At 51.7% G+C, this 20,884-nt stretch overlaps 1 protein-coding gene across 1 annotated transcript; it reads left to right on the top strand.

Moving 5' to 3' along the window:
* The first annotated feature begins 1,396 nt into the window (after positions 1–1,396).
* On the top strand, positions 1,397–18,000 carry PSMC3 (proteasome 26S subunit, ATPase 3). The gene is made up of 12 exons (XM_038764263.1): positions 1,397–1,494; positions 5,845–5,928; positions 7,569–7,694; positions 9,189–9,293; positions 9,391–9,453; positions 10,002–10,139; positions 11,292–11,435; positions 11,529–11,677; positions 14,291–14,387; positions 15,156–15,301; positions 17,582–17,663; positions 17,821–18,000. The coding sequence occupies exons 1-12, from the start codon at positions 1,468–1,470 to the stop codon at positions 17,929–17,931; spliced, it is 1,272 nt and encodes a 423-aa protein (XP_038620191.1). The 5' UTR covers positions 1,397–1,467; the 3' UTR covers positions 17,932–18,000.
* The last annotated feature ends 2,884 nt before the right edge of the window (positions 18,001–20,884 follow it).

The raw sequence follows: 20,884 nt of genomic DNA, 5'->3' as shown, positions 1-20,884 counted from the left end.
AGGAGCCCATTGTTGGGTCTCTATATGTTGGCAACTTGTACTTCCCAAGCGCTTAGTCCAGTGCTCTGCACACAGTAAGCGCTCAGTAAATACCACTGAATGAACTGATTGAATGAGGATGGACAGAAGTATGGCTGTGAGGAGGAGCCCGTTGTTGGGTAGGGCCCGTCTCTAGATGTTAACAACTTCTACTTCCCAAGCGCTTAGTCCAGTGCTCCGCACACAGTAAGCGCTCAATAAATACGATTGAATGAATTGAATGAATCAGGATAGACAAAATTATGGTTGTGAGGAGGAGTTGAGGTCGGATTTCGAGCCGAGTGATGAAGGGGGGAGACAGATGATAGAAAACAAGTAGATGGGTGTCCACAGCTAGACTGTGAGCCCGTTGTGGGGTCGGGCCTATCTCTATCCGTTGCCAACTTGTACTTCCCAAGCGCTTAGTCCAGTGCTCTGCGCACAGTAAGCGCTCAATAAAAACGACTGAATGAACTGATTGAATGAGGATGGACAGAAGTATGGCTGTGAGGAGGAGCCCGTTGTTGGGTCTCTATATGTTAACAACTTGTACTTCCCAAGTGCTTAGTCCAGTGTTCTGCGCACAGTAAGCGCTCAATAAAAACGACTGAATGAACTGATTGAATGAGGATGGACAGAAGTATGGCTGTGAGGAGGAGCCCATTGTTGGGTCTCTATATGTTAACAACTTGTACTTCCCAAGCGCTTAGTCCAGTGCTCCGCACACAGTAAGCGCTCAATAAAAACGACTGAATGAACTGATTGAATGAGGATGGACAGAAGTATGGCTGTGAGGAGGAGCCCATTGTTGGGTCTCTATATGTTAACAACTTTTACTTCCCAAGCGCTTAGTTCAGTGTCCTGCACACAGTAGGTGCTCAATAAATACAACTGAATGAACTGATTGAATGAGGATGGACCGAAGTATGGCTGTGAGGAGGAGCCCATTGTTGGGTCTCTATATGTTAACAACTTGTACTTCCCAAGCGCTTAGTCCAGTGTTCTGCGCACAGTAAGCGCTCAATAAAAACGACTGAATGAACTGATTGAATGAGGATGGACAGAAGTATGGCTGTGAGGAGGAGCCCATTGTTGGGTCTCTATATGTTAACAACTTGTACTTCCCAAGCGCTTAGTACAGTGCTCCGCACACAGTAAGCGCTCAATAAAAACGACTGAATGAACTGATTGAATGAGGATGGACAGAAGTATGGCTGTGAGGAGGAGCCCGTTGTTGGGTAGGGCCAGTCTCTAGATGTTAACAACTTGTACTTCCCAAGCGCTTAGTACAGTGCTCTGCACACAGTAAGCGCTCAATAAATACGACTGAGTGAACTGATTTAATGAGGATGGCCCGAAGTATGGCCGTGAGGAGGAGCTGAGGCGGGATTTGGAGCCGACTGTCGAATCTGCGGGCGGAAGCGGGGCCCGGTGACTCAGCACGACAAGATGGCGTCGGTGTGGGATGAGGCGGAGGTGAGAGAGGAGGCCCCAGCACAGGCTGAGACCCGGATCCCAGTCACGGCAACCGCAGGGGAGCCCGCTTTACAACAATAATAATAATAATAATAATGACGATGGCATTTATTAAGCGCTTACTATGTGCAAAGCACTGTTCTAAGCGTTGGGGAGGTTTTGTTTTGTGGCCTGTCTCTCCCTTTTAGGCTGTGGGCCCAGTCATGGGAGGAAGAGGGGTGCCCGCCTTAGAATAATAACAATAATAATAATAATGATGATGGCATTTATTAAGCGCTTACTATGTGCAAAGCACTGTTCTAAGCGCTGGGGAGGTTATATTTTGTTTTGTGGCTTGTCTCCCTCTTCTAGACTGTGGGCCCAGTCACGGGAGGAAGAGGGGTGCCCACTTTAGAACAATAATAATAATAATAATAATGATGGCATTTATTAACCTTTACTATGTGCAAAGCGCTGTTCTAATAATGATGATGGCATTTATTAAGCGCTTACTATGTGCAAAGCACTGTTCTAAGCGCTGGGGAGGTTTTGTTTTGTTTTGTGGCCTGTCTCCCCCTTCTAGGCTGTGGGCCCAGTCACGGGAAGAAGAGGGGTGCCCGCTCTAGAATAATAACAATAATAATAATAATGATGATGGCATTTATTAAGCGCTTACTATGTGCAAAGCACTGTCCTAAGCGCTGGGGAGGTTATGTTTTGTTTTGTGGCTTGTCTCCCTCTTCTAGACCGTGGGCCCAGTCACGGGAAGAAGAGGGGAGCCCGCTTTAGAATAATAATAATAGTAATAATAATAACAATAATGGCATTTATTAAGCAATTACTATGTGCAAAGCACTGTTCTAATAATGATGATGGCATTTATTAAGCGCTTACTATGTGCAAAGCACTGTTCTAAGCGCTGGGGAGGTTTTGTTTTGTTTTGTGGCCTGTCTCCCCCTTCTAGGCTGTGGGCCCAGTCACGGGAAGAAGAGGGGTGCCCGCTCTAGAATAATAACAATAATAATAATAATGATGATGGCATTTATTAAGCGCTTACTATGTGCAAAGCACTGTCCTAAGCGCTGGGGAGGTTATGTTTTGTTTTGTGGCTTGTCTCCCTCTTCTAGACTGTGAGTCCAGTCACGGGAAGAAGAGGGGTGCCCGCTTTAGAACAACAATAATAATAATAATAAATAATAATAGTAATAATGGCATTTATTAAGCGCTTACTATGTGCAAAGCACTGTTCTAATAATGATGATGGCATTTATTAAGCGCTTACTCTGTGCAAAGCACTGTTCTAAGCGCTGGGGAGGTTATGTTTTGTTTTGTGGCCTGTCTCTCCCTTCTAGGCTGTGGGCCCAGTCACGGGAAGAAGAGGGGTGCCCGCTTTAGAATAATAATAATAATAATATTAATAATAGCATTTATTAAGTGCTTACTATGTGCAAAGCCCTGTTCTGAGCGTTGGGGAGGTTTTGTTTTGTGGTCTGTCTCCCCCTTCTAGACTGTGAGCCCAGTCACGGGAAGAAGAGGGGAGCCCGCTTTAGAACAACAATAATAATAATAATAATAATAATAATAATGGCATTTATTAAGCGCTTACTATGTGCAAAGCACTGTTCTAGTAATGATGATGGCATTTATTAAGCGCTTACTATGTGCAAAGCACTGTTCTAAGCACTGGGGAGGTTATGTTTTGTTTTGTGGCTTGTCTCCCTCTTCTAGACTGTGGGTCCAGTCACGGGAAGAAGAGGGGTGCCCGCTTTAGAACAACAACAATAATAATAATAATAAATAATAATAATAATGACATTTATTAAGCGCTTACTATGTGCAAAGCACTGTTCTAATAATGATGATGGCATTTATTAAGCGCTTACTCTGTGCAAAGCACTGTTCTAAGTGCTGGGGAGGTTATGTTTTGTTTTGTGGCCTGTCTCCCTCTTCTAGGCTGTGGGCCCAGTCACGGGAAGAAGAGGGGTGCCCGCTCTAGAATAATAACAATAATAATAATAATGATGATGGCATTTATTAAGCGCTTACTATGTGCAAAGCACTGTTCTAAGCGCTGGGGAGGTTATGTTTTGTTTTGTGGCTTGTCTCCCTCTTCTAGACTGTGGGTCCAGTCACGGGAAGAAGAGGGGTGCCCGCTTTAGAACAACAACAATAATAATAATAATGGCATTTATTAAGCGCTTACTATGTGCAAAGCACTGTTCTAATGATGATGGCATTTATTAAGCGCTTACTCTGTGCAAAGCACTGTTCTAAGCGCTGGGGAGGTTATGTTTTGTTTTGTGGCCTGTCTCCCTCTTCTAGGCTGTGGGCCCAGTCACGGGAAGAGGAGGGGAGCCCGCTTTAGAATAATAATCATAATAATAATAATAATAATAATAATAATAATAGCATTTATTAAAGTGCTTACTATGTGCAAAGCACTGTTCTAAGCGTGGGGGAGGTTTTGTTTTGTGGTCTGTCTCCCCCTTCTAGACTGTGGGCCCAGTCATGGGAGGAAGAGGGATGCCCACTTTAGAACAATAATAATAATGGCATTCATTAAGCGCTTACTATGTGCAAAGCACTGTTCTAAGCGTTGGGGAGGTTTTGTTTTGTGGTCTGTCTCCCCCTTCTAGACTGTGGGCCCAGTCATGGGAGGAAGAGGGATACCTACTTTAGAACAATAATAATAATAATAATAATGGCATTCATTAAGCGCTTACTATGTGCAAAGCACTGTTCTAAGCGTTGGGGAGGTTTTATTTTTGGTCTGTCTCCCCCTTCTAGACTGTGGGCCCATTCATGGGAGGAAGAGGGATGCCCGCTTTAGAACAATAATAATAATAATGATGATGGCATTTATTAAGCACTTACTATGTGCAAAGCACTGTTCTAAGCGTTGGGGAGGTTTTGTTTTGTGGTCTGTCTCCCTCTTCTAGACTGTGAGCCCAGTCACGGGAAGAAAAGGGGTGCCCGGTTTAGAACAATAATAATAGTAATAATAATAATGGCATGTATCAATCAATCAATCGTATTTATTGAGCGCTTACTGTGTGCAGAGCACTGTACTGAGCGCTTGGGAAGTACAAGTTGGCAACATATAGAGACAGTCCCTACCCAACAGTGGGCTCACAGTCTAGCGCTTACTATGTGCAAAGCACTGTTCTAAGCGCTAGGGTGGTTATGTTTTGTTTTGTGGTCTGTCTCCCCCTTCTAGACTGTGGGCCCAGTCACGGGAAGAAGAGGGGAGCCCGCTTTAGAACAATAATAATAATAATAATGATGATGGCATTTATTAAGCGCTTACTATGTGCAAAGCACTGTTCTAAGCGTTGGGGAGGTTTTGTTTTGTGGTTTGTCTCCCCCTTCTAGACTGTGGGCCCAGTCCCGGGAAGAAGAGGGGTGCCCACTTTAGAACAATAGTAATAATAATAATGATGATGGCATTTATTAATAACAATGTTGGTATTTGTTAAGCGCTTACTATGTGCAAAGCACTAGCGCTTACTATGTGCAAAGCACTGTTCTAAGCGCTGGGGAGGTTATGTTTTGTTTTGTGGCTTGTCTCCCCCTTCTAGACTGTGGGCCCAGTCACGGGAAGAAGAGGGGAGCCCGCTTTAGAACAACAACAACAACAATAATAATAATAATAATAAATAATAATAATAATAATGGCATTTATTAAGCACTTACTGTGTGCAAAGCACTGTTCTAAGCACTGGGGGAGATACAAGGGAATCAGGTTGTCCCCCGTGGGGGTCACAGTCTTAATCCCCATTTTCCAGAGGAGGTCACCGAGGCCCAGAGAAGTGAAGTGACTTGCCCAAAGTCACACAGCTGACAAGTCGCGGAGCTGGGATTAGAATCCACCACCTTCATCATCAATCGTATTTATTGAGCGCTTACTGTGTGCAGAGCACCTTTTGACGCCCAAACCCGGGTGTCTTTCCATTAAGCCACGCTGCTTCTCAGTTAATGGGAGGATGATGCTGTTGGTATTTATTAAGCGCTTACTATGTGCCGAGCACTGTTCTAAGAGCTGGGGTAGATACAGGCTACTGTGGGGCTCACAGTCTTAATCCTCATTTTACAGATGAGGGAACTGAGGCACAAGAGAAGTGGTTTTACCAAAGTCACGCAGCAGACGGGGGGCTGCAGACAGGCGGAAGGAAAGTTGAGGGAGGGCAAAGGAAAGGGATGGAGGCTGGAGGAGCGGAGGTCCGCTTGGGGACAAACTGGGGAGGCCGGACGAGGGCAAGAGGCCCTTGGAAGGGCCGAGCGCGGAGGAAAAAAGCAGGCCGAGAGACGCCCCGCACCTCCCGAGGCTGTCGGGGCCCGGAGCACTGACGCGGGGTTGTGGTTTCTTTACAGCAAGATGGAATCGGGGAGGAGGTACTCAAAATGTCCACAGAGGAAATTATCCAACGGACCCGGCTGCTGGACAGCGAGATTAAGGTGAGGAGAGCTGCTTTTTCTGTCCCTTCCCCACTGGAGGCAAGGTTCATTCATTCAGTCCTATTTATTGAGCGCTCTGCTGGGTGCAGAGCACGGTAATAAGCGCTTGGAAAGCGCAGTTCGGCGACAAATAGAGGCAGTCCCTCTCGCAGTCTGGAAAAAAGTAATCGGGTTGGACCCAGTCCGTGTCCCCCAGGGGGCTTACAGTCCTAATCCCCATTTTACAGATGAGGGGATTGAGGCACAGAGAAGCGGAGTGACCCGGCCGCACAACAGACAAGTGGCAGAGCCACTTTTTCACACCCAACTGGCCAAACCTGCCAAGCTGTATGGTTTGGGGGCGCAGAAGAGTGGATAGTACTAGTTTTCCTGTAAGGTGATGTTGTAACTCTGCTCCCCCATCACCTGACTTGCTCCCTTTGTCGTACCCCCCCCCTCCCCACCCCACGACACTTGTATATACGTGTAAGTATTTATACTTATAATTCCATTTATTTTTTTATTAATGATGTGTATGTATCTATAATTCTGTTTATTGATAATGATGCTCCTGATGGCTGTTTACTTGTTCTGATGTCTGCCTCCCCCCTTCTAAACTGGGAGCCCGTTGCGGGCAGGGATTGTCTCTATTTGTTGCCGAATTGTACTTCCCAAGCGCTTAGTACAGCAGTGCTCTGCACGCAGTAAGCGCTCAATAAATATGATTGAGTGGATGGATGAATGAATGACAGTCATCTCTCTGTGCAGTGGGCAGGATCCCATTGCTTAGAGCAGTGCTTGGAACATAGTAAGCACTTAACAAATATTATTATTATTATTATTATCTCTTTCAGCCCCGGGAATCACTCAGCCCTAGGGGTCTCTTCTTATATTTGTTAGGCATTCATGCAGTCATGTTTTTTGAGCACTTGCTGTGTGCAGAGCACTGTACTAAGCGCTTGGGAAAGTACAGTACAACAAGTACAATACAGCACTTACTATTTGTCAGACATTGTTCTAAGCGCTAGGGTAGACACGAGTTAATTGGGTTGGGCCTAGTCGCTGCCCCGCGACGGGCTACGGTGTAAATCGTCTCGACTGTGAGCCCGTTGTTGGGTAGGGACCGTCTCTATATCCTCATCAATCGTATTTATTGAGCGCTTACTGTGTGCAGAGCACTGTACTAAGCGCTTGGGAAGTACAAATTGGCAACACATAGAGACAGTCCCTACCCAACAGTGGGCCAACTCGTACTTCCCTACAGTGCCCTGCACACAGCAAGCGCTCAATAAATACGATCGCACGAATGAATGAAATCGGAGGGAGAACAGGAGAACTGAGGCACAGCAAGTATTTGCTTTTTCCACTGGGCCGTGCCGCCCTTCCGTTAGGAGCTCTGTTGAACGGTGGCTCCAGACGTAAGAAATATTCACTTCGTGTAAGGCACGCGACAGTGTCAGACCCGCGTCTCCTGTCAAGGAGTTTCAGGCTTAAAAGTCATCCAATCTGAAATCCTTTTTTTCCATTGCTGAGGGATAAGAAGGGCGCCGGCACGATGCCTCTCCAGCTGCAGAGATCTCAGGAAATCCGACTTTTGGGCGGCGGGGCGGGGACGGACGGACGGACGGACGTGAGGCCCTGTTGCCTTGTCTCACTCGCAGATCATGAAGAGCGAAGTGCTTCGCGTCACCCACGAGCTGCAGGCTATGAAGGACAAGATCAAAGAGAACAGCGAGAAGATTAAAGTCAACAAAACCCTGCCTTACCTGGTTTCCAACGTCATCGAGGTGTGTGTATGAGTGGGGGGGAAAGAGGGGAGCCTCCGGGGTGCCCGAAGACGGCTTGGCGTATTTAGGAGCATGTTCTGATAGGGTAATTAGTCAATCAGTCCAGCCACGGTACTGTGTGCAGAGCATGGTACTAAGCGCCCTACCTCCTTCCCCTCCCCACAGCACTTGTATATATTTGTACAGATTTATTCTCTATTTATTTTACTTGTACATATTTACTATTCTATTTATTTTGTCAATGATGCGCATATAGCTATAATTCTATTTGTTCCGACGATTTTGACACCCGTCTCCATGTTTTGTTCTGTTGTCTGTCTCCCCCCTCTAGACTGTTGTTGGGTAGGGACCGTCTCTCTATGTTGCCGACTTGTACTTCCCAAGGGCTTAGTACAGTGCTCTGCGCGCAGTAAGCGCTCAGTAAATACGATTGAATGAGTGAATGAGTATAGCAGAGATGGTAGACAGATCATCATCATCATCAATCGTATTTATTGAGCGCTTACTATGTGCAGAGCACTGTACTAAGCGCTTGGGAAGTACAAATTGGCAACATATAGAGACGGTCCCTACCCAACAGTGGGCTCACAGTCTAAAAGGGGGAGACAGAGAACAAAACCAAACATACTAACAAAATAAAATAAATAGGATAGATATGTACAAGTAAAATAAATAAATAGAGTAATAAGTATGTACAAACATATATACATACATAAAGGTGCTGTGGGGAAGGGAAGGAGGTAAGATGGGGGGGATGGAGAGGGGGACGAGGGGGAGAGATGCTCTGCCCACCACGATCGAACGGGTGGGGACGTTTTTTAGACTGTTTTTTAGACAGTCTTTTAGATTGTGGGCGCACTGTTGGGTAGGGACCGTCTCTATATGTTGCCAACTTGGACTTCCCAAGCGCTTAGTCCAGTGCTCTGCACACAGTAAGCGCTCAATAAATACGATTGATTGATTGATTGACGTCTGCGTGGCCACGTCTGCAGCCGACTCGCGTTGCCGGACTTTTGGCAGCTTTTTTTTTTCTTTGCCTTGGTCTACTCGGAAGGGAGGGGGAACTGGTGTCTCCTTACGGGCGTCAGTCTCCAGCAGATCAGGAACTCCGACGTAAGTCATCATCATCAATCGTATTTATTGAGCGCTTACTATGTGCAGAGCACTGTACTAAGCGCTTGGGAAGTACAAATTGGCAACATATAGCGACAGTCCCTACCCAACAGTGGGCTCACAGTCGAAAAGAGTGGGCTCACAGTCTAAAAGTCGGTTACCTAATCCCCAAAGGGAATTGGTGGGGTGCTGCCGTTGAGCCCTTGATCCCGCCGTGGTGGCCGCTTGGAGAAGCGGAGGTGGGAAGCTTGGAGCGAGCTGAGGGAAGCATCCCCTGCCGTGACTCTTGGGGCCAGGGATGCCTTTCTTTGGCTTCGGCGGAAGAGCAGCAAGTCTCACTGCCCGGGGGTCGGCCCCTAACCGAGCCCCCTCCTCTCCCAGCTCCTGGATGTTGATCCCAATGACCAAGAAGAGGACGGCGCAAACATTGACCTCGACTCCCAGAGGAAGGGCAAGTGTGCCGTGATCAAAACTTCCACACGGCAGGTGAGGGAGAATCGGAAAGGGAGGACGCTGGGTGCCCGGTGGGTGAGGGGAGGCTTTGGGACGGTTGTGGAGCCGTCTCTTGCATCCCCTTTCCTAGACATACTTCCTGCCGGTGATTGGTTTGGTGGATGCGGAGAAGCTAAAGCCCGGGGATCTGGTGGTGAGTATTTCTGGCTTTTGCTAGGGGTCCAGTCCTGCTTGACTCCCCCCCCAACATCCCCGCAGGGACTGTTGTGGCCCAGCTGTCGTGACTGATGGTTGCCCGTTCGTCCTCTCCGCACCCCCCCCAGATGCAGTAAAATTCCTTTTGCCTCAGGGTCCTGATCCCCTCCCTGCAGCTGCACCCCGGGACACGCGGATAAGCTTCCATCCATTCATTCAGTCGTATTTATTGAGCGCTTACTGTGCGCAGAGCACTGGACCAAGCGCTTGGGAAGTACAAGTTGGCAACATAACTTGAGGCAGTCCCTTGAATTTTGCCTTTCTTTTAACGAGCTCCGTTTCACCCTCCCTCTCCAAACAAACGTCGCTCCCTCAAACGCTGCCCGGACCGGGTCGCGATCCCTCTCCTGTTCAACCGCCACGTGGCTTTGTGTTCCCGCTGCCGGCGTCCTTTCCTTGGCACGCTTCCCCCCGTTCAAAACTTGCCGTGGGTGGAGGGGCTTGACCTCCGTGGGAGGCTGAGGATTCAGCTCCGAATGTCCTCAGGGAGTGAACAAGGACTCTTACCTCATCCTGGAGACGCTGCCCACTGAGTACGACTCGCGGGTGAAGGCCATGGAGGTGGACGAGAGGCCCACGGAGCAGTACAGTGACATCGGGGGGCTGGACAAGCAAATCCAGGAGGTGAGCGGGAAGAGCCGGGAGCGTGGCCCCGAGCAGGGTCTCACGGGGGGGAAGGGGACGGAGGGGGTGGAAGAGGAGCGGGGACGAAAACTATCCGCTCTTCGGAAGGGAGTGAAAAGAAGAGACCAGATGGGTGGACTCGTGGGACTTATCAGAGGCAACTTGGCGTGAAGGATTGTGGACAGAGTCAATCAATCAGTCAATCAATCGTATTTATTGAGCGCTTACTGTGTGCAGAGCACTGGACTAAGCGCTTGGGAAGTCCAAGTTGGCAACATATCCCAGAAAGAAGCGGTGCGGCTTAGTGGAAAGAGCCCGGGAGGTTGTTGGTTCTACTCCCGGCTCCGCCACTTGTCTGCTGTGTGACCGTGGGCGAGTCACTTAACTTCTCTGGGCCTCAGTTCCCTCATCTGTAAAATGGGGATTAAGACTGTGAGCCCCCGTGTGGGACAACCTGATCACCTTGTATCTACCCCATCGCTTAGAACGGTGCTTTGCACATGGTAAGTGCTTAATAAATGCCATTATTATTATTATTATTATTATTATTATTATTATTATTATTATTATGTGGGACAACCTGATTACCTTGTATCTACCCCAGTGCTTACAACAGTGCTTTGCACATAGTAAGTGCTTCACAAATGCCACCATTATTATTATTATTCTCTGGGTCTCAGTTCCCTCATCTGTAAAATGGGGATGAAGACTGTGAGCCTCCATGTGGGACAACCTGATGCCCTGGTATCTCCCCCAGTGCTTAGAACAGTGCTTGGCACATAGTAAGAGAAGCAGCGTGGCTCAGTGGAAAGAGCCCGGGCTTTGGAGGCAGAGGTCGTGGGTTCAAATCTCGGCTCCGCCACGTGTCAGCCGTGTGACTTTGGGCAAGTGACTTTACTTCTCTGGGCCTCAGTTCCCTCATCTGGAAAATGGGGATTAAGGCCGTGAGCCCCACGTGGGACGACCTGATCGCCTTGTACCCTCCCCAGCGCTTAGAACAGTGCTTTGCACATAGTAAGCGCTTAATAAATGCCATCATTATTATTATTATTATTATAGTAAGCACTTAACAAATGCCATTATTACTTGGTGGGGAGCTGGGCCTGAGGAGCACAGAGGTGGACCTTCCCACCTGTTCCTTTCCTTTGGCAGCTGGTGGAAGCCATCGTGCTGCCCATGAACCACAAGGAGAAGTTCGAGAACCTGGGGATCCAACCCCCTAAAGGAGTGCTGATGTACGGCCCCCCCGGCACGGGGAAGACCCTCTTAGCCCGCGCCTGCGCCGCCCAGACCAAGGTGAGCGACTCGGCGGGCAGAGAGGCCTGGTCCGCGGCCGACTGGGGCCCTGGCCCGCCAACTCCCGCCCCCCGTGCCCCCTTTTCCCACCAGGCTACGTTCCTGAAGCTGGCCGGTCCCCAGTTGGTTCAGATGTTCATCGGCGACGGGGCCAAGCTGGTTCGAGACGCCTTCGCCCTGGCCAAGGAGAAAGCCCCCTCCATCATCTTCATCGACGAACTGGATGCCATTGGCACCAAGCGGTGAGCCCCGGGCTGGGACGGGCCAGCGTGGGCCGGGCCGGAGAGCCCGCCCGGGGACCTCGACGGGCGGCAGGGACCCGTCAGAGGCAGGGCTGAAACGTGAACGCTTCCGCCTCGGTCGGCCCCGTCTCTCTGCCCAAGGCGGGCCTGGGAAATAGCAGATTTGAGTGTAGGCCTTCGGGTTTTCTTTTTTAAACGGTATTTGTTGAGCGCCTACTATGTACCAGGTACCAAAGTAAACGCTGAGGTAGATACAAGATGGTCACGTTGGACCCTGTCTCACACGGGGCGCACAGTCTTAATCCCCATTTTACAGATGAGGTACCGGAGGCACAGAGAAGTGACTTGCCCGAGGTCACCGGGCAGACGAGGGGCGCAGCCGGGATTAGAACCCAGGCCCGTGCTCTCTCCCCCGGGGTTCGGTTGCTCTCCTGTGCCAAGATATGGCTCGCGGAGAGGACTTAATAATGATAATGATGATGGCATTTGTTAAGCGCTTACTATGTGCCAAGCACTGTTCTAAGTGCTGGGCGGGGGGAATACAAGGTAATCAGGTTGTCCCACCTGGGGCTCTCGGTCTTAATCCCCATTTTCCAGATGGGCCCAAAGAATCAATCAATCAATCATATTTATTGAGCGCTTACTATGTGCAGAGCACTGTACTAAGCGCTTGGGAAGTACAAATTGGCAACATCTAGAGACAGTCCCCACCCAACAGTGGGCTCACAGTCTAAAAGGGGGAGACAGAGAACAGAACCAAACATACCAACAAAATAAAATAAATAAATAAATAAATAGAGTAATAAATATGTACAACCATATATACATATATACATTTTCCAGATGGGCCCAAAGAATCAATCAATCAATCAATCATATTTATTGAGCGCTCACTGTGTGCAGAGCACTGTACTAAGCGCTTGGGCAGTACAAATTGGCAACATCTAGAGACAGTCCCTACCCAACAGTGGGCTCACGGTCTAAAAGGGGGAGACAGAGAAAAAAAAAACCCAAAAAAACGAAACATACTAACAAAATAAAATAAATAGATGGAAGTAAAGTGACTCACCCAAAGTCACACAGCCAAGTGGCAGAGCCGGGATTAGGACCCACGACCTCTGATTCCCGGGTCTGGGCTGTTTCCCCTGAGCCACGCGACTCGGCTTCACCCGGGGAGCGGGTCGAGTAGCGACCTAAATAAAAGGTGCCGCCGCCGCCGCCGCCGCCGCCGCCTCCTCCTCCTCCTCCTCCTCCTCCTCCTCCTCCTCCTCCCCCTCCCCCTCCTCCTCCCCCTCCCCCTCCCCCTCCCCCTCCCCCTCCCCCCCTCCCCCCTCCCCCTCCCCCTCCCCCCTCCCCCCTCCCCCCCCTCCCCCTCTCCCCCTCCTCCTCCTCCTCCTCCCCCTCCTCTTCCCCCCCCTCCCCCCTCCCCCTCCTCCTCCTCCTCCTCCCCCCCCCTCCTCCTCCTCCTCCCCCCCCCCTCCTCTTCTTCTTCTTCCACCCCAAACCTTGTCCTCTCCCTGACTTTCCCATCTCTGTTGACGGCACTACCATCCTTCCCGTCTCACAAGCCCGCAACCTTGGTGTCATCCTCGACTCCGCTCTCTCATTCACCCCTCACATCCAAGCCGTCACCAAAACCTGCCGGTCTCAGCTCCGCAACATTGCCAAGATCCGCCCTTTCCTCTCCATCCAAACCGCTACCCTGCTAATTCAAGCTCTCATCCTATCCCGTCTGGACTACTGCACTAGCCTTCTCTCTGATCTCCCATCCTCGTGTCTCTCTCCACTTCAATCCATACTTCATGCTGCTGCCCGGATTATCTTTGTCCAGAAACGCTCTGGACATATCACTCCCCTCCTCAAAAACCTCCAATGGCTACCGATCAATCTGCGCATCAGGCAGAAACTCCTCACCCTGGGCTTCAAGGCTGTCCATCACCTCGCCCCCTCCTACCTCACCTCCCTTCTCTCCTTCTCCAGCCCAGCCCGCACCCTCCGCTCCTCCACCACTAATCTCCTCCCCGTACCTCGCTCTCGCCTGTCCCGCCATCGACCCCCGGCCCACGTCATCCCCCGGGCCTGGAATGGCCTCCCTCTGCCCATCCGCCAAGCTAGCTCTCTTCCTCCCTTCAAGGCCCTGCTGAGAGCTCACCTCCTCCAAGAGGCCTTCCCAGACTGAGCCCCTTCTTTCCTCTCCCCCTCGTCCCCCTCTCCATCCCCGTCTTACCTCCTTCCCTTCCCCACAGCACCTGTATATATGTATATATGGTTGTACATATTTATTACTCTGTTTATTTATTTATTTATTTATTTATTTTACTTGTACATTTCTATCCTACTTATTTTATTTTGTTGGTATGTTTGGTTCTGTTCTCTGTCTCCCCCTTTTAGACTGTGAGCCCACTGTTGGGTAGGGACTGTCTCTATGTGATGCCAATTTGTACTTCCCAAGCGCTTAGTACAGTGCTCTGCGCATAGTAAGCGCTCAATAAATACGATTGATTGATTGATTGATTGATTCCACCCCAACTGTGGCTGGGAGGGAGAGGAGCAGTGGCCCCGGACGGTGCCGGCTTTGACTGAACTGGGCCCCGGGGGCCGTCCCAACGACAGGTTTGACAGCGAGAAGGCTGGTGACAGAGAGGTGCAGAGGACCATGCTGGAGCTCCTGAACCAGCTGGATGGATTCCAGCCCAACACGCAAGTCAAGGTACGGGGCCGCGGCGGTGGGGTCCAGGGGAGGGGATGACTCGGCTGGGACCGGCAGAGGGGAGCAGGGCCGAAGCCTCGAAGGCGGCCTGGTTGTATGGCCGAGCCCGGGGTCGAACACCCGGGGGAGGCGAGGCGTTTCAAACTGCCTCGGCCGGGCGCGAGGACCGCGGCGGAGCCTGTCTCCCGTCCGTCAGGAGAGCGGTTTTCCCCTCACCTCAGTCATCATCGTCAATCGTATTTATGGGGCGCTTACTATGTGCAGAGCACTGTACCAAGCGCTTGGGAAGTACAAGCTGGCAACATCTAGAGACAGTCCCTACCCAACAGTGGGCTCACAGTCTAAAAGGGGGGAGACAGAGAACAAAACCAAACATACTAACCAAATAAAATAAATAGAAGACTCATTCCGGCTCCTCGGCCCGGATGCCAGGGAGGGGCAGTCCGGCGTCCCGCGTCCCGAATGAACTGCTGCTCCCTTCCAGGTGGCTTCACCCGTCTGCCACTCCCAACGAGGAGGTGGTCAATCAATCAATCAATCAATCAATCAATCGTATTTATTGAGCGCTTACTGTGTGCACAGCACTGGACTAAGAGCTTGGGAAGTCCAAGCTGGCAACATATAGAGACGGTCCCTACCCAACAGCGGGCTTACAGTCTAGAAGGGTGGTGGCCTGGGGCTAGATGGGGAGCGGGCGAACCCGCGGGGCCGTCTTGGGGCAGCCCCCGCCCAGCCTCAGTCCCATATTCGGGTTCCTGCCTCTGTTAGGTAATAGCTGCCACGAACAGGGTGGACATCCTGGACCCCGCCCTGCTACGCTCCGGCCGCCTGGACCGCAAAATCGAGTTCCCGATGCCCAACGAGGAGGCCAGGGCTCGGATCATGCAGATTCACTCCCGGAAAATGAACGTCAGGTGAGTGGGTGCCCCGGACCCGATTCTGCTGTCTCCTTCCAGGCCCCCTTTCTGAAGTGGAATCAACCTGTATGTTTGTACATATTTTTTTTTTACTCTATTTTATTTGTACATATCTATTCCATTTATTTTATTTTGTTAGTATGTTTGGTTTTGTTCTCTGTCTCCCCCTTTTAGACTGTGAGCCCACTGTTGGGTAGGGACTGTCTCTAGATGTTGCCAGTTTGTACTTCCCAAGCGCTTAGTACAGTGCTCTGCACATAGTAAGCGCTCAATAAATACGATTGATGATGATGATGATGAATCAATCATATTTATTGAGCGCTTACTGTGGGCGGAGCACTGTACTGAGCGCTTGGGAAGTACAAGTCGGCAACATACAGAGACGGTCCCTACCCAATAGTGGGCTCACAGTCTAGAAGAGTCATTTCTTTCCTGTCAACATTTTGGTGGTGGTGGTTATTATTATTAGTAGTATATCTGGTAAGCACTCACTATGTGTCAAGCACTGTTCTAAAGCCCTGGGGTAGGTAGGTTAGTAAAGTTGCACGGTTTAAGTAGAGAAGCAGCGTGGCTCAGTGGAAAGAGCCCAGGCTTTGGAGTCAGAGGTCGTGGGTTCAAATCCCGGCTCCGCCACTTGTCAGCTGTGTGACTTCGGGCAAGTCACATAACTTCTCTGTGCCTCAGTTCCCTCATCTGGAAAATGGGGATGAAGACTGTGAGCCCCCCGTGGGACAACCTGATCACCCTGTAACCTCCCCAGCGCTTAGAACAGTGCTTTGCACATAGTAAGCGCTTAATAAATGCCATCATTATTATTCTCTGGGCCTCAGTTACCTCATCTGGAAAATGGGGATGAAGACTGTGAGCCCCCCCTTGGGACAACCTGATCACCCTGTAACCTCCCCAGCGCTTAGAACAGTGCTTTGCACATAGCGCTTAATAAATGCCATCATTATTATTCTCTGGGCCTCAGTTACCTCATCTGGAAAATGGGGATGAAGACTGTGAGCCCCCCGTGGGACAACCTGATCACCTTGTAACCTCCCCAGTGCTTAAAACAGTGCTTTGCACATAGTAAGCGCTTAAAAAATGCCATCATTATTATTTTCTGGGCCTCATGCCACAGTCTTCATCCCCATTTTACAGATGAGGTAACTGAGGCCCAGAAAATAATAATGATGGCATTTTTTAAGCGCTTACTATGTGCCCTGGGTCATGGGTTCAAATCCCGGCTCCGCCAATTGTCAGCTGTGTGACTTTGGGCAAGTCGCTTCACTTCTCTGGGCCTCAGTTCCCTCGTCTGTAAAATGGGGATGAAGACTGTAAGGCCCCCCCATGGGACAACCTGATCACCCTGTAACCTCCCCAGCACTGAGAACAGTGCTTTGCACATAGTAAGCGCTTAACAAATACCATCATTATTAGAACAGTGCTTTGCCTGTAGTAAACGCTTAATTAATGCCATAAAAAGAAAAACTAGGAAGGTGCTCAGGGATGGAATCCCCATTGTAGAGATGAGGAAATCGAGGCACAGAGAAGGCCCAGGGTCGTACAAACAGCCGCCTGGCAGGGCCAGGACTAGAACCCAGCCCACTGTTGGGTAGGGACCGTCTCTCGATGTTGCCAACTTGTACTTCCCAAGCGCTTAGTACAGTGCTCTGCACACAGTAAGCGCTCAATAAATACGAATGAATGAATGAATGAATGAATGAATGAATGAACCCAGGTCCTCTGCTGTATTTTTTCCTCCTAGGGCATGACGCTCCTTGGGGGGGAGAAGAAATAACTTTAACTGTTTTTGGAAAGAACACATCTCCCCATTTTTTCCTCCCTGTCTCCGGTGACAGCCTGATGGGAACACGGATCCCTTCTCAGGGCCCTGTTCCGTGTACGGACGGTGTTCCCCTGTTCCTCAGGTCTGCGGTGGTCCATCGTCATCATCAGTCGTATTTATTGAGCGCTTACTATGTGCAGAGCACTGTACTAAGCGCTTGAATTGCGATCTCTCCGCGGAAAGTAGAGCTCAGCGGGCCCCAGCCGAGCCTGAGCACGCGTGTACACACGTTGGCTCGCGCGTACGCCCGCTCTCTCCCTCCGCACAACCACCTCTTGATGCGGATGTCAGCCACGTCTTCTGCCCGGGCCCTGTCGGGGGTCGTTGAGGGTGGTGGTGGTGGTGGTGGTGGTGGTGGTGATTCCTCCTTAACTGAGGCCCCGGACTTTTGTTCCGGAGGAGTGACAGTAACGCGGCCCTCCTCTTTTCCGCTCCTACCCCAGCCCCGACGTCAACTACGAGGAACTGGCCCGCTGCACTGACGACTTCAACGGGGCCCAGTGTAAGGCCGTGTGCGTGGAAGCGGTGAGTCTCCCGGGCCGCCGCGTCTCTGGCGTCTGTCCCCACGCGGGGCCGGGGAAGGGAAGCCGGGGCGGGGGCCTGGTCCTAACAGCTGACAGAGAGGGAGGCAGAGGGAAGGCTTCCCATCCCCGAAGGCACCCGGGCCTCTCCCCGCTCCCAGGGCATGATTGCGCTGCGGAGAGGAGCCACAGAGCTGACCCACGAGGACTACATGGAGGGGATCCTGGAGGTCCAGGCGAAGAAGAAAGCCAACTTGCAGTACTACGCCTAGCTCCGACCCCCACCCCCTCCCGGGCTGTTCACAATAAAGGTGGTTTAGTTTCTTTCCTCCCCCTCCCCACCACCTCAGTGGATCTCATTTTCTCGGTGACGATGGTATTTAGTAAGCGCTTACCGCGTGCCAAGCACTGTCCTAAGCGCCGGTGATCAGGTTGTCCCGCGGCGGGCCCGCAGTCTTCATCCCCACTTGGCGGATGAGGGAAGTGAGGCCCAGGGAAGCGAAGTGAGTTGTCCAGAGTCACACGGCTGAGCGGCGGGGCCGGGATTGGAACCCACGACCTCGGGCTCCCGAGCCCGGGCTCTTTCCACCGAGCCACGCTGCTGCTCAGGGGCTGAGCCAATTCTCAAGGTAGGGATGGGGCCGGCAGGAGGGACTGGGGTAGTTGTAGCTCTTCCGAGGGGCTTCTGCCCTCCTCACTCCTTGCAGGGATGATGGAGAAGCAGCATGCCCCGCGCTTCCTAACCCACCTGGGGCCCTAGGCTTTTTCCCGTTCCATCATTTTCCCCTGTTCCGTCATTTTCCCGCCGGCAGCAGTCACCCCTAAGTGCCCCAATCCAGGAGAGCAGTGGAGTGGTGGTGAGGAGATTGGTCCGTCCTAGGGCCTGGACACGTTGCCAGGGACTGAGGGCACTGAGGAGAAGCAGCGTGTTTCAGTGGAAAGAGCCCGGGCTTTGGAGTCAGAGATCATGGTTTCGAATCCCGGCTCCACCCCATGTCTGCTGTGTGACCTTGGGTAAGTCACTTAATCAATCCATCAATCGATCGTGTTTATTGAGCGCTTACTGTGTGCAGAGCACTGTACTGAGCGCTTGGGAAGTCCAAGTTGGCAACATATAGAGACGGTCCCGACCCAACAGTGGGCTCACAGCCTAGAAACTTCTCTGAGCCTCAGTTCCCCCATCTGTAAAAGACCGTGAGCCCCACATGGGACAACCTCCTTACCTTGTTTCCCCTCCCCAGCGCTTAGAACGGTGCTTTGCACGTCGTAAGCGCTTAACGAATGCCGTCATTATTATTATTCTGGAGGGGGTGATGGGGACTAAGAGACCGAATTTAGGTCGAGTAAATTCATGCCGCTCCCACCTGTCCGAGGGGGCCTTTCCTTAGAAAGCTCTGGCTCATTAGGACTAAGGGTCCACCCCCCGAGGGGCTGAGCACTGAGCGGACCGGCTGGTTTTGGTTTCGGCTTCCAGGAGATAGAGGTGAAACTCAAACAAATGAGGTTTTATCAGACCTGCCTCCTGCATTATCACCCCACCTGCCTTCCCCAGGTTGCCACAATCTGAGCCCTCTTACCGACACTGGAAGTTGGGCTACTACTTCCTTTCTCCCATCCTTTCCCCTGTCCTCCGCAGAACTTGGGGGGTGCTAATTAGGAGGGGGGGAAAAAGGCTCCAGCCATGGCCAAATTGAAGGCCAGGGCATGGGGTCTGTGGAAAGAAGTGAGGGGAGATGGGGGGCGTGAGCCAGAAGGAACTGTGTCGCCCTTACGTGGCCCCCATCCCATGACTTCCAGCCAGAATGGAACGCCTCAAGCCCCCAGCGGGGCCATAATAATAATAATAATAATATAATAATAATGATGGCATTTGTTAAGCGCTTACTATGTGCAAAGCACTGTTCTAAGCGCTGGGGGGGGGGGATACAAGGGGATCAGGTTGTCCCACGTGGGGGCTCACAGGTTTAATCTCCATTTTACAGATGAGGTAACCGAGGCCCGGAGAAGTGCAGTGACTTGCCCAAAGTCACACGGCAGAAAAGTGGTGGAGCCGGGATTAGAACCCGTGACCTCTGGTTCCCAAGCCCGGGCTCTTTCCACTGAGCCGCGCGGCTGCAGTAGCCGGGCACTGGGATGGGGTGGACCACAAAACGATAATCATTATGGTATTTGTTAAGGTGCCAAGCACTATTCTAAGCACTGGGGTAGATATAAGGTAATTGGGGCTTGCAGTTTTAATCCCCATTTCACAGATGAGGGAACTGAGGCACAGATTAGTGACTTGCCCAAGGTCACAGAGCAGACAACGGGGCAGTGCGGGTGGCGTCGGTGGCCAAGAGGACGCTAATTTCTGGATAAAATTTATTTGCATCTTGGTTTGAGAACAGGTATTTACAGATACCAACAGGGCACCGCAGTAGTAAGCTGTAGTAAAACCTAACAGAAAACATCTCTGCAGCCACTTCCCCGAGGGTCCGCTGCGGAGCAGCGGGGGTCCGGGCCTGCGGCACAAACTGGGCCGCCGGCCCGCTCTCCCGGGCCTCGGAGCTGGACTCCGGCCAGTGGAAACAAGCAGGAGCCGGTCTCTCCCCCAGCACATTCCTCAGCGCTGAGCACACGCCTGGATGCGCTGGAAATCCTGGAATGTCGCTCCAGCCAGCTGTGCCGGGGGCGAGGGATCGGCAGAGAGGAGGCTACCACTGCTACCGTGGAGAGAGCTTGCCCTGCACCTCGCCCCGGTCCCCGACTGAAGGCGACGCCGTCGGTGACCGGGAAATCCTGCCCCGACCGCTCGCGTCGGGCGGCGTCGAGTGTGTCGCAAGGACAAGCCGCGCTTTGGCCCGTTTCCCTGGGATCATCCCGACTCGCTTGAGCCGCGCAGACGCGGAGCCGGGGTTCGGGGAGGTGGCTGTCAAGCAGCGAGCGAGTGGTGAGGGAGGGAGTCGAGGCGCCTCGGCCCTGACCGCGTCTTTCCCCTTTCTCTTCGAGTCCTCTCGGCTGCGGGGAGGGGCCTCCCGAAGACGAGCGGGGAAAGGAGGTCGGGGAGCGGGCCCGGCCGGGAAAGAGCAGGGCGACCGCTAGATACCTTCCGTGCCGGCCCGCACCGTGAGGCTCTGCCGTCGAAACCGGTCCTCTCAGCTCCGGGTGACGAGACCCGGGGTTGGCGAGGCTGGAGGTTACGGCGAAGGAGTGGAATCCAGGGGCAGGAGGCCGGTGCACGCGGTG

This window comes from Tachyglossus aculeatus, chromosome 22 (assembly GCF_015852505.1).
Source record: "Tachyglossus aculeatus isolate mTacAcu1 chromosome 22, mTacAcu1.pri, whole genome shotgun sequence".
Classification (NCBI taxonomy): Eukaryota; Metazoa; Chordata; class Mammalia; order Monotremata; family Tachyglossidae; genus Tachyglossus; species Tachyglossus aculeatus.
The sequence above is the reverse complement of the archived record's forward strand: the minus strand, read 5'-3'. Positions and strand labels throughout refer to the sequence as shown.

What these genes read in the sequence shown, in the direction of transcription:
- PSMC3 (XM_038764263.1), top strand. Translation starts at nt 1,468, where the DNA reads ATGGCGTCGGTGTGGGATGAGGCGGAG. An exon ending in CCTGCGCCGCCCAGACCAAG is followed by an intron (nt 11,436 to 11,528) that starts GTGAGCGACTCG and finishes TTTTCCCACCAG; the next exon opens with GCTACGTTCCTGAAGCTGGC. An exon ending in AGCCCAACACGCAAGTCAAG is followed by an intron (nt 14,388 to 15,155) that starts GTACGGGGCCGC and finishes TGCCTCTGTTAG; the next exon opens with GTAATAGCTGCCACGAACAG.